This window comes from Patiria miniata, unplaced genomic scaffold (genome assembly GCF_015706575.1).
Source record: "Patiria miniata isolate m_02_andy unplaced genomic scaffold, ASM1570657v1 HiC_scaffold_20, whole genome shotgun sequence".
NCBI classification, from domain to species: Eukaryota; Metazoa; Echinodermata; class Asteroidea; order Valvatida; family Asterinidae; genus Patiria; species Patiria miniata.
In genome coordinates, this window is record NW_024037059.1 from 19282780 (window position 1) to 19297074 (window position 14295).

At 41.4% G+C, this 14295-nt stretch overlaps 1 protein-coding gene across 1 annotated transcript in view; it reads right to left on the reverse strand.

The window, feature by feature from the left end:
- LOC119727754 (IgGFc-binding protein-like) overlaps positions 1-14295 on the reverse strand; it is a 150493-nt gene that overhangs the window by 120533 nt on the left and 15665 nt on the right. Inside the window, 9 exon segments of the mRNA XM_038199799.1 lie at positions 548-731; positions 2174-2379; positions 4072-4197; positions 4716-4835; positions 5598-5714; positions 7217-7333; positions 9589-9705; positions 12439-12579; positions 14000-14140. Coding sequence (XP_038055727.1) covers positions 548-731; positions 2174-2379; positions 4072-4197; positions 4716-4835; positions 5598-5714; positions 7217-7333; positions 9589-9705; positions 12439-12579; positions 14000-14140 — 1269 coding nt within the window.

A 14295-nucleotide genomic window follows, 5' to 3' on the forward strand; every position in this document is an offset into this window, starting at 1 on the left:
CTCGCACTCATGACAAAATACTCGTATTGGTACTCATGGAAAGAAGTTGCCTTGTACTTTACTCATACTCATGGCAAAGAACTCGTACTCATATTCGCACTCATTACAAAGTACTCACAGCCATGGCAAAAAACTCATACTCATGATCGCACTCATGACAAAATACTCGTATTGGTACTCATGGAAAGAAGTTGCCTTGTACTTTACTCATACTCATGGCAAAGAACTCGTACTCATATTCGCACTCATTACAAAGTACTCACCGCCATGGCAAAAAACTCATACTCATGATCGCACTCATGACAAAATACTCGTATTGGTACTCATGGAAAGAAGTTGCCTTGTACTTTACTCATACTCATGGCAAAGAACTCAAACTCATACGCATGGAAAGGTACTCGACTACAACGCTGGTGCATGTGCACGGAGTAAATGCATTCTACCATGCACAGCTTCAAAAATCCAAATCCTTCTTACTGGCATGGGTGAAACAAACTTTCTCCACATTCCCTGACCAACATTGAGGCCATATAGTGGCAGTACTTACGATCCACAGGTTCACAAACGAAGCCGTTGCCCGTAAATCCTTCGTTACACGTGCATTCGTTGCGGTCATCGCCAAGCTGGCACGAAGCGTCCTGACTACAGACCAGGCTTGCGCAATCAAAGTTATTGGGCGAGTTGCATGTGCATTCCTCCGTGCAGTTCTCATCGACTAGTATCGTGTTCAGCTGAGAATCAGCAAGTTAAAAACCAAAATCAAAAAATAGTTCATTCAGAGCTTTCGACTGCATCAGGGTAACATAATAATAATAATAATTTGGGAGGCTAATCATCCTTACTCGCAGCTGGTATGCTGAATTGCGAAGGACGCGGCTACAACGTTGTCGGGCCGCTGGCACGTAAAGGTGCGTATGGCTGCCGACCACATCGGCCCATATATGACCACGGAGCACAGCCTGAGATCGAAAGTGTTTGATTTTTCCGGAGGGCACGGAGAAAAACCATCATGGCACAGGAGAGAACCAACACACAACTCTACTCACATGTGATCCAAGGCCAGGGTTCGAACCGTGGTCACCTTGATGAGAGGCGAGTGCTTTATGCACAAGCCACCCATGCTACCCCCATGTTCACTCAATTAATAGCTCACTGGGAAAATGATCAGCGACAACCAGGCTAGTCGTCCAGACATTATAATACTTCTCCCCCACCCCACATCTTCTCCAGTCTCACCCTCCCCAAGTTTCCCCTTCCCCATCCCAAACCCCCGGAAAAGGTCAGTCCACAAAATAAACAGGTCGTCTATATTTCATGTACCAGTAATCGTTTTCAATTACCCCAACTGGTTTTAGAATTTTTGGTGCGTGCTCTAGCAGCACCTTCTGAACGGAAGCTTTACGTTTCACAAAGCAATTTCAATTAACCAAACTGAGAAATGTTAACAAGCGATTGATCTACCAATCCGAATAATCTTTGTTTGGTCTAGTCTGCCCAAGTTTGTGGATGTAAGTTCACAAGTCCAGTCACAAGTCCAGTCACAAGTCCGTCACAAGTCCATCACAAGTCCAGTCACAAGTCCGTCACAAGTCCAGTCACAAGTCCGTCACAAGTCCATCACAAGTCCAGTCACAAGTCCAGTCACAGGTCCAGTCACAGGTCCAGTCACAGGTCCAGTCACAAGTCCAGTCACAAGTCCAGTCACAAGTCCAGTCACAAGTCCAGTCACAAGCCAAGTCACAAGCCCAGTCACATGTCCAGTCACATGGCCAGTCACAATTCCATCACAAGTCCAGTCACAAGTCCAGGCACAAGTCCAGTCACAAGTCCAGTCACAAGTCCAGTCACAAGTCCAGTCACAAGTCCAGTCACAAGTCCAGTCACAAGTCCAGTCACAAGTCCAGTCACAAGTCCAGTCACAAGTCCAGTCACATGTCCAGTCACATGTCCAGTCACATGTCCAGTCACATGTCCAGTCACAAGTCCAGTCACAAGTCCAGTCACAAGTCCAGTCACAAGTCCAGTCACAAGTCCAGTCACATGTCCAGTCACAAGTCCAGTCACACGTCCAGTCACAAGTTCAGTCACAAGTCCATTCGAATTGCTTGGGAGTACTTGTGGTGGACTTGCACGGACTTGTAATGGACTCGACTACATCCCTGCCCAAGCTTACCATGTAATACATGCCATCCCTTTCGCAGCCACATTGGCTAGCAGGGATGCATACGTCATTCTCTAGAAGGCGGTCTCCATCACACCGACAGCCCTCTGTGCAAGCCTCTGGATCACATCCTGGTGGACCATTGGGTTCTTGACAGGTGCGTCCATCACATTCAGTGATGCATTCCGCGTAGGCAGAGCCGTCAGGACATTCATATTCTGAGTGGTCAACCAGGAGAAAATACTTTACTCCTAGCCAATTTATCAAATTTACTTGAACACTCTTATCGTAAGATGGAATTTTGCTTTGGTTGATCACCCCAAGGTAAAATTCCATCTCATGATGAGTTTGGTTGAGGTACCTGCTACTCTGTCAGATGCCAACCAGCCGGCCGACCCCGGCAAGCTCGATGGTCGAGTGGTAAGACGTCTGCACTAGTAAGAAGAAGGTCGTGGGTTCGAGTCCCGCCCACATGAATAAGGAGACAATAATGTCCCCTGAAGACGGTCAGAGCATACTGACCGGAACGTCGAGTTTATACCTCTGGTTCTTTCAGAACCATTCTCTTAATTTGAGAAACTATTCCCACATGGTGTTTCCGCAAACCTTTTATTCATTAGTATCTCCACCATGCAAAGCCTCAAATTTTACCTAGTTTTAAATGTGTGGTTAAAAACCAACCTTGGGCCTGGTCACCGATTATGGCCCGAGCTGAAGACGAGGGTTTTATCGTTGACCAGACCCCTACACGGTTTTTATCATCATGTTTAAAAACTGTTCCAGTGCACTTTCATCCCATTCATAAATACCTTTTCGGTCAAAAGTCAAATATTGACAACTTTATAATGATTTTGTTCAACCGTTTTGCTTTACATGTTCTGAAACGCCCTTCTGGTCATGTCTATGGTATGTGGCTGACGTGGGTGGTGCTAAACATCAACATCTCCTTATACAGAGGTATAAAAAAGGCGAGTGTTCTTTCAGCAAAACAAAAACAATTCACATGCATCCCTATGAGAAGTATTTCCGGTTTTGCTGCAAGAACACTTATTTTTTTTGCAATCTGTGGACAGAACTTTCGAACAGATGTTCAAAATTCCGTAACTTAAAAAGTACACCAGTGATTTGAATGATTCTTGTACTAGAAGAAAGATTAATGTCGGGACATTCATATCATACATTTTGAAAGTGCTACAGGCAAAACTTCATTCAAAAATTGGTCACGCCATTTGTTTGTTTGTTTTTTTTACTCTCCCTGCATAGGATCAAATAGTTTCAAGGGTTTAGTACCAGTATGATCTTGAATCAAAGTTAATTTGTTGTTAATGATTCGGTATTTTACTTTTCTAAATGCGGATGACCCCATACGATGATGTTCAAGTCGTCGTAGTGGATGCATTTTTTGAGCCCATACGCAAAGAGCAAAATCCGTACAAAAGTAACACATGTAGCAGAAAACGGAACAAGTCAGGTGTGTTTACAAACACAAATGCCCCGCAACCGTGACTGTTCCCATGACATAACACCACTCTTTTAACATCAACTTACATGTACCTTGGTCAATTGGAACGTTCATTGACAGCATTAGTGTCTTCTGTAGGTTTTATATGAATTAATCCCTAATCCCTATGATCTCAGAATAAATACAATATTTCTATTGTTTTAGCCACTGTGACCTTGACCCTTGACCTTTGGGCCCCAAATGCAATAGGTTTCTTAGGATTACCAAGAACAACACACAAACCAAATTTGAAGTTCATATGTTAAGTATTTCTCAAGTTATCGCGCTGACAAGATTTGTCCGGACACACACACACCCAAACACCCACCCACCCACCCACGGAAGGACAAGGCGGAAACAGTATGCCCCTTCGGCTTCGCCGCGGGGCATAAAAATGACATGCATTTACCGTTTTCGCAGTTGTCACCCAGGAACCCCGGGACACAGTTACAGGTATAGTTGAAGTCGCCGATGGGCACGCATGACGCACCGTTCTGACAGATGTCAGGAACAGTGCAAGGTTCAATCGGTACCGCTGTCAGGACAAAATAAAGGGAAACAAACCAAAATATTTGTCAGTAACTTTCTGAAATCGGTTGTTTAAGTCAACCGACTGCACACGCAACCCCTTATTTTGACATGGGTCGGTCTACAAATTTAGCATCCACCGTGTAGCTTTGTTCCCTGGCCCTATTTTCCGTGTTACTTCCTGAAATTTGCCATTCAAATTAAATAAAGAATGACTTCAAACAATTCGGGCGATTCACAATGCAGTGCGCCACCAAGAGTTTGCCACGGAGAGTTCATTTTTCCCTTTTTTTATGAAGTGCCCTTTTTTTCTGAACAAGTGCCCTTTTAGCATCTGCCATTTTGGGTGGTTTTTTTCAGAATTTCGCACATGTATCGCCGTGAAAAGCACCATATATCGGCCCTTTGTGTGCATAATTGTCAGTTTTGAACAGCGCCCTCATCGCCAGATATTACACCCCCCCCAATAAAAATGACCGTGCTACGCCCCTGTTCAGGGCTACAAAATGACACACGTTGTTTTACCTGTTGAACAATTCTTGCCCACAAATCCGTCAGAACAATCGCAGCGATAGTCCGTGTTCTCCTCAAGTGATGTACACGGGGCGTCATTCTGACATGGTGATGTTGGTACGCACGGATCCGCTGTAACGTTTGAAATTGAGAAGAACAAAAGTAATTTGAAACAAGTCTGGTGTGTTTACAATTCGTGCAGCATAGCTTGGTATATGTTGGTACGCACGGATCCGCTGTAACGTTTGAAATTGAGAAGAACAAAAGTAATTTGAAACAAGTCAGGTGTGCTTACAATTCGTGCAGCATAGCACGAATGGAACCGGAAGTTAACGCACCTCGAGCGTTTATCCGATGGGCGCTGGTAATGAGCGGAGCACACACGTGTGTATAACGTTTTTGCTAACGAAACCGGATTTTTCAATTCACATTATCCTGGGTGGCCGTTTACATTAACTCAAACGGCTCCATACTTTCGTGTCCAAGTGCTCTGTTAGAACACTGAAATGATGCCCACCATTGCCATGGAACACCTGCAAACTTGGGTTTTCCACATGAGTTAGGATCCCGAGCGGGATTGTAGCGCTATTATTTGCGTCTTTGGACCAATCAAGGCCTACCTATGGAACCCAGCCCTGGTTCAGGACGGAAAGTGCGCATATGTCTCATTCAGTCACAGTTACCAAGGCTTATCAATAAATCATTCAGTAGTTATACACATTAGAAAGGTAAACTTCGTGTACGTGTTTTTAATAGCATACAAAATTACCAGCGCCTTGAGTACCTACTTATTGGTAGATACGTGTGCCGTATAAGACTCCGGTATAATTCTTAGTATTTTCATTACGGACTCAAAAACATTTTTAAGACTCAAAAAAATTTTAAGAGGATTACCATTTTGACAATTTTTCCCCAGAAATCCAGTTGGGCAAGCACAGCTGTAGTCCGTGTTCTCGTCGAGTGCTGTGCATGGGGCGCCATTCTGACATGGTGTTGATAGGCACGGATCCGCTGTAACGTTTGAAATTAAGAAGAACAAAAATAATTTGAAACTATAGTCAGGTGTGTTTACAAACACAAATGCCCCGCAACTGTGACTGTTCCCATGAAATAACACCACTCTTTTAACATCAACTTACATGTACATGTACTTGGGTCACATGGAACGTTCATTGACATCATTAGTGTTTTCTGTAGGTTTTATATGAATTAATCCCTATGATCTATTGTTTCTATTGTTTTAGACACTGTGACCTTGACCCTTGACCTTTCGGCCCCAAATGCAATAGGCTTCTTATTAGGATTACCAAGAACAATTATCCACAAACCAAATTGGAAGTTCATATGTTAAGTATTTCTCAAGTTATCACGCTGACAAAATTCATCCGGACACATCCACCCACCCACGTGTATCGCGCTGACAAGATTTCTATTGTTTTAGCCACTGTGACCTTGACCCTTGACCTTTCAGCCCCAAATGCAATAGGCTTCTTTGGATTACCAAGAACAATACACAAATCAAATTTGAACTTCATATGTTAAGTATTTCTCAAGTTATCACGCTGACAAAATTCATCTAGACACACACACCCACCCACATGTGTAAATGCTGTCAATCATGGACGCCCCATTGTCCCTAATCCTCTTTCCTTTGTTTGTACTTTGTTTGTAACTTTTTAGCGACAGCTCTCATTGGTTTTGTACACGATTTGAGTTCGTGGACGTTCGGTCAATCAAGGACATATTGTTTGCGCCCCAATTCTTTTGTCCTACGTCCACGATTGCCAGTGTTTATAGCTCACCCTTACACAGGCATAGATGTGGGGTACTTCCTTTGTTCTCGTGTACTAAAATTTTGCAATGTCGCACACTAATTTCAAAATGCTCTAATTTTAACCAGAATTAATTTCCTTGGCTGAAATTCGGACCTGAAATTGAGTACCTATTTGTTGGTAGATACATGCGGTGTATAAGAAATTTACTTATTAAATGTAATTAACAGGGTTACAAAAAAAAACATCAAACATGGACAAGCTCACACACTCTGGTTTTACTATACTCCCAAGGACAATGCTTTGTGTTTCCCTTTGTCCCTGTAATATAACACTCTCCCATAGACTAAGCACTCAAACCCACTACAGAGGACCATTTCGAACAAAAGACCCAACTCTCGAGGACTGAAAGGATCTGTCGTTCTCCCTTTGTGTGTTGGTCCTCGGGGGTTATGTAGAACACATACAATTATACCCAACTACCAAACAAACAAGCAACAACAAAAAAAGATTTTCAGTTTTAACACAAAAAACTTGTTCAAACAAGTACAATTGTTGGAATATAAGTACAACCACAATAACATATACTGAAGTCGAAAGCATGTCAACCAGAAAAAAAACAAAAAACACACACAAAAAATAACATTTAAAAAAAAGTTTCAGTTTGACAGAAACCCTATTAAGACCTTTTACGCTTAATGAAACTTCTTCAAGTGCAATCATTTGATCTCAGTTGCTTACCATTTTGACAGTTTTTCCCCTGGTATCCACTTGGGCAGATACATCTGTAGTTGGTGTTGTCATTGATCGAGACGCAGGTGCCTCTTTCACACAGGTTCGGCTCACACGGATCACCCTCTGTGGTCGCAGAAACAAAAGAGTGTAATTAGTTAAAGCTATAGTCCAACATTTGCAGCCATCCGAAAAGTAACTGGCGTAATTACCGTTGAAAAACAAACTTGGTTGAAAGATAGTAAGGGAACTAAACTCCCTGTGAAATTATTCTTTCTGGGAAGCGGTCATTTTGAAGTAATCAACGAAAGAAGGCATTTCCAACGGTGATTCTTAAGAAGCACCGTAGGAAAATTTAAACTAGTAGTTCGTTTTGTTATTCAGCGCAGCGCGCACAAGTATTGAAACGATGCACACGCGCGCGGTTGTTATAATTCGTCGGATCAGTGCGCGACGCCGCGTATAGCTGCAATTCAAAACAATTCAAAACATGATTCAGTAACTTTTGATTTGAAATTGAGATCTTAGAATGCTGCTTTTCTCGGAATGTACAGCTGAAGCTTAGCTGAAACTTCATCAGGTTAGTTGCTCAGTATCCTTCATTAGATTTTGAACACTTTTGTTGCTTCAAACGAACAAAATGCACTAATTACAAATGATTGACTATAGCTTCAAATCACACAAGCAAGAGTGGAGCACATGATGAAGTAAAGCCAACAGGCGAGTGGTATATGGGTCATTCCACCGGGTTTGGAAGCAGTGCATGTTACATCCATATATTTGGTTATATTATTGAAAGTATCCATGCATTCTAAACAATTGCTCAACATAATATTTGTCTTAATGTGTTTCAATACTTCAAAAAGTTTGAAATCATTTGAAAGTACTTTGACAAAAATATGAGCAAAAATGTATTAATTCAGAAATATAGCAGAAACAATACCTCAAGTGTGGACGTAACAGTTTCAAAATCACTCAATGGAAGTGTGACATTTGGGTTTTACACCGTGTAAATGTTACGTCCACACAACCAAGCTATCATTTCTGCTCCATTTGACACCTGACTACCATAACAAAAGCTTTTCTTATTGTGTTGCATGTATAGTAAGAAGTACGCAAAGTGAATTTGGGTAATGTTTCGTAGAAATTTAAAAAACAGGTACAAATGTCATATTTGGACGTTTACGTCCAAAATGACATTTTTTGCTCGTATTTTAGGCAAAATACATTGAAATGATTTCAAACTTTCTGCAGTAGTGAAACACCCAACAACAAATATTATGTAGAGTAACTGCTAGCAAGGCATTCATGCTTTTCTTAATATGGTCATATTTCACACTTTGTTCCCCAACCCGGTGGAGTGACCCATATATAAGACACAGACGCACTTCAAGGTGAGTAAAAAAAAAACGCAACCCAAATGGCAGGACCAATTTTGGAATGAAGTTTTGCCTGTAGCACTTTTAACCCTGTGAGCCACGGACTTTTCTTTTTACACGTATGCACGAAGGGGCGCACGCGGAAGGCGTTTTATATTTGGGGGTGAATAACTGTGTTTGGGGGGTGCAAATTGTTCACTAATGGTCTGAACAGTTGAATAGAAGTTCCCTGGACACAAATTCATTCACCAAACAGCCACAGACAGATTGAAATCAGTATAGCACTGCAATACAAGCACCGACACAAAACAGCCACAGGGTGGACTTTCGTATCCTAGATTTTAATACCAGAATCACTCAAATCACTCATGGACTTTTCAAGTTACGGAATTTTATACACAAACACATTTTTAAAGTTATATCCACAAATCACAAAAAATGTAAATGTTCTTTCGGCAAAGCGAAAACACTTCTCATAGGAATATATGTGAATTGTTTTCATTTTGCTGAAAGAACACTTAATTTTTTTGTGATCTGTGGACAGAACTTTCAAAATGCCGTAACTTGCATGCGGAGCCTGCCAGCGCGCTAGCTTTGCGCAAGGGAACTGCAACATCAAACGCTCAGTCTCATGTCCAGCAGCACATCAAAACCTTCAGTTATCAAAGGTTACATCGCAGTGATTTAATTTATTTCTCACACAGTACGTTACAACCATTTATCTTTTTGAGTTATTAGCACGATATAACAATTGTTGACTACTGTGATGTAATGTGGGATGTGCTGTTTGAACCCCCTCGGAGCGCATAGCACCCTCGGCCGTAAAAAACGTCATATCCCACATCACAGCAGTCGACAATTGTTAAACAGATGATAAGTAATACACATACTTCATTTGTGGCATTAGGATTTTTTGAAGCTTTGGATCTTGAGGTTTAGAATTCTGTGGAACTGCCCAGCTGTAAGGTTTAAATTGAGTGAGAATAATTTCAATGTGTTCACCTAGACGGGGGCACAGCTGATAGAAGTCTCCACAGCAGTCATTAAATCCTTGGCACAGAGAGTCACAGTAGCAAAGACCCTGACTGCCATCGGAAAAACAACGGCCAGCGCAGGTAGCTGGATAGGATCAAAACAGACAGATATGCAATTGTGAACATGGTTCTTTCATACAATTACCAGTCATTCCATACAGTGTTTCCCCTGGCTAATGAAATGAGCGAGGTGGTAACAATTGAAATTGATGATTGAAATAAAATTGACGCAGTTTGCGAGCTCAAAAGGATGCTGCCCTTACAAAAATGCGAGATGATTCCATTTACACATCCAAATTGTGAGTTCTTGATACATAGAGGTCAAGGAAAACGCTCATAAATTACACAAAACGAAAAATTGTCGATTAGTATTTCCTTTATTGCAAATCTTCACAGCGAGGTGGTGATATTGACTGAAAGTAGCGAGGGGGGCCGCCTCACGTTTGAATGGGCAGGGGAAACACTGATTCCATAAATCTATTAGGCCCCCAAAAAAAACTATTCGGTCTCTGGTCAGACCAAAGTTCCGGAATTGATGCGGCCACGCGGCTTTTTTTTTTTTTTCCTTCAAGCTTGGATTGTACAGACAAGGTGGGTACTATTTTGCTTTTTTGGTGTCCTCATGTACATTGGTGTCCTCCATAATTTGCCTTGGTGCCCTTTATCATTTGCCTTGGTGCAATTTCCCATTCCTTGGTGCTTTTTGGTAAAAAAAATTGAGGAGGTGCGTAAATAGAGGGCGCTGTTGGAGCTACCGCGAAACATTTTGGAAAAAAAAAAGATCGATGCACATGATTAAAATCGACGCGCGCGCGCTGACCAGAGACCGACTTATTTTTTTTTTTGGCCTTACATCTGAAGTCTGTGATTTTATAATTCTGATGCACTCCTTTACACTAACAGAACTCAACCTGTCAAACCCCAACGGCATGTTTTGTTGGAATCTGTCAGGATGGGTACAGTACCCCTAAACTGACAGTCTTTTACGTAGGGTTGGCACACCTCCAGAATCAAAATCAGAAATATGTGTGTGCAGTTTCCCATATGGTGTTGGAAGTTGCCAGGATGGGTATGGTTCCTAGTAAATCATGCTAGGGAGTTAGGGTTTTGTCCTCTAAGAGTGATTATGTGTATACAAACTACCTACCCAACAAATAAAGTTGTTGTTAATGATACTTGATTGGTAAATTACAAAGTACCAAGGTACGAGGAAAATGAAATATGTCACACTTTGGACCCCAAATTAAAAACATTACCCATATCTACTTGAGCATGGAAGTTCGTTTCCTGTCCCATTATTATATCAATTAAATAAAAGATACCTTTTTGGGACTTTAATCACAAGAAATCATATCTACTTGGTTTTATGTATAATGACCACTCCAGGCAACTCAAGGCCCCAGAAAAAAGTTGAAGGATGGGGCCGAAGATTGCGATGTTTCACGAAGATCTGAGTCGCAATCAGTGATCCGAAACGTCGATATATGCATAGGATCACGTTTTAACAGATCCTGCTTGCGAGGTGGGTTCGCACGATCAAAGATGGCCATGTGCGCGACAGACAGAAAGAAAAAGAGGTTTTTTTACATAGATTCAAAGCATCAAATGAGCTTTTGTTACAACAGTTCTTCATAATTCTTTTAGAATGCATTTTCGTGAATACAAAAAGTACGATTGATTTACTTTTTTTGGAAATAATAGATAGCTTATCATAAAAATAGCCCTTATGTCTACAAAATCTGAAGCAGACGACATTTGTCTTGTGTGCGTTCACGTGTATAAAGGATTTGACGCACAAGAGTGGTCTTGTTTGTTTTCGCACGGCGGCGTGCGAAAATGAACAAACAGGCCCATTGTTCCAGCTAATGGCAGCAATAACAAAAACAGTTGCTGTTCTGAACAGTACCTGGTATGTCTGTAAGTGAACAATTATTCTCTGTCTTGATTGTAAACAAGGGGATACTGTAAGGTTCGAGAATACGTAAGAATATGGGTACTCAATATTACACAAAGAATACTAAAAACACAATTCCAGAATACAATAAAGCGAAAATGAAGTTTAGAAATAACTGTTATACTGTTTTTATTCTTTAAAGCTTCATAACCGTGCCGATTGTTCACTTTTTTTCAAATGGACACATTGTGTTTTGGAAAATAAACTCCTCAACTTGATCAGAGTAAACACATGGTAACCAAGTTGATTTATAGGCATGCAACTGGAAAGTCACAGACAGAGGAATATTCAAGCTTTACATGACCCTCTGCAGTATTTTAAAATTAGTAATGGCATACAAAAGAGGTATAAAAAAAAAAGAGGAAATCAGCTGATCCGATCTGAATTGCATGCCTAATACAGTGGAACGTCGCTATACCGAACACCACTACACCAAACATTCGGCTATACTGAACATCGTCTTTGGTTCCCGATTTTTGTGTACAAAAGGTACCGAAAACTGTTGTGAAAAAATGTCAACAGAAAAGCGACAAGTGGCTATTTCCCCAAGGAATAGCAAGGGAAAGCCATCCATTGCTGTTGGTAGTAAGCTCAAAAACTGTGTATAATAGTCGGCACGTGTTCAAAGGCGTCTTTCAGTAGCCCAGGCCGTGCAGGGTGAAGTTCTGAAGGAAGCTATTTATTGAAAAGTGAGTACCGGAGCACTGGCAGCTATAATATCGCCATACCGAATGATCGCTGTTACAAACAATTTCTGTGGATCCCGCGGCATTCATTTCAGCGGCGTTCCACTCTATAGACAAGTTTCAGAAAAAGATGTGATAACAAGGAGAAGCAATTAAGAAAAGGTTAAGAATTTCTCACCATCTCCTGGTTGATTAACCCCAGTTGGACGTACGCAATGATTGTTAAAGTCAGCACAGCAATCATTGTAAGATTTGCATGCAATGTCACAGTAACATCCGGCCTGACTGCCTGGCGTATAGCACCGATCGGCACAGGTTGCTGCAAGATTGGTTACAAAGAAACACAAATATAACATGATCATTCATAAATGCCTGAGACAGTGCACTCGTTCCTATTAGTCGAGAGCCCGTCGCGTGGGTGGGTTTGAATAAGGGAAATAAATGTGTGCTTTGGAGGTTTTAATCACTCTGTTTAAGACAGCTTGGAGTCTGGGTGCTGGGCGAGGGTAATTATCAGACTCCACGCGATCTTAAACAGAGTGATTAATACCAACCAAGCACATATTTATTCTCATTCATAAATACCTTTTTGGTAAAAAAAAAAATCAAACCTTTTCGGTAAAAAAAAAACGATTTTGTTCAACAAGTTCACTTCCTGTTTATTGAAACACCCCTCTAGCTAAATAATGGAGTTTCCAGCTCGCAAATGAGATGTAAACAACTCCTTTTATGGTGATTGGCGCCCGCGTCGCGCGTAGTGCGCGATGCCGCGCAGAATGCACCTGGGGCGTTGCGTTATGAATTTAGGACAATTTATAAAATACTGACTTTATAAAATACTGACTCACTGGTAGTATTGGGCATGCCTACGTGAGGATGGTGAACGTTCAACCAATGAAACAGTAAGAGGCACTGGATTTTTAAGAGTCCAAATTTCATGTGACACTGGAAAAGTGTTTAAGACCAGGCAGCCGGTCTTTAAAAACCGGTCACGTGACGGGCTCTCGACCAATACGAATGGGTAATCTGTCTTAGGTATTTTTGAACGGTTCACAAAACACGGACTGGTTTTAAACACTTTTTCCGGTGTCACATGAAATTTTGACTCCTATGAAATCTGGTCCCGTTTATTCTTTTATTGGTTGTATCACATGACCAGTTACTCTCCTAATTATCTTCACTTAGGCATGCTCAATACTTACCACTGAGTCTGTATTTTATAGTCCTAAATCAACACTACACCAGCACTGCTGCGTTCTGTGCCACATGCACAGTGCGTGCCAATCTCCACATAAGGAGATTTTAAGCGCTACGCGCCGGCGCGCGAGGCACATAATTGGCCAAAGGGGCGTTTCACAAAACAGGAAGAAAAATTGCTGATTAAAATCGTTGGAATTTTGTCACTTTTGGACTTATTTTGACTTTCTGACGAGAAAGGTATTTACCAATGAAATTTTCAAAGGCTCATTATTCGTTTCCAGGCCACCAGCCGGTTTTAAACGTGCTTGTTTATACCGGCCAAGCACATATTCATTCCCTTAATCAAAAACTATTTAAACAAGAATTCCGATTTAAATTTGAAAAGTTGCATCTCTTAAACATACCAAAGCAGTTTGGTTAAGGTTGTACAGTTTAGATACAGAAACAATGCACTTAGGAAGAAACATAGTTTAAGCGACATTTGGGTCAATTTCTCTCCAACATCTCTCCAATATGAAAATTTCTCCAACTTGATTTACCTCCTCCAGCACCGTCGTCAACTGGGGGCCGCGGGCACTGGGCGTAAAAGTTTGAGCAGCAGTCCTTGTAAAATGGGCACAAACCATCACAATAGCATCCACCAACACTGCCCTCGGTGTAACATCGACCGGTACAAGATGCTGGGGAAAGGACAGAGATACAAAAAAAATGTCCTTCTCATTTTTGTTTTTTCAAATCTTCTACATTTAATGTTGCACATCTCTCAAAACTCTAAAAACTTGTTCAAGGTTGGCGCAGACAAATTCCACTTTTCTTAGAAATGACAGCACACCAG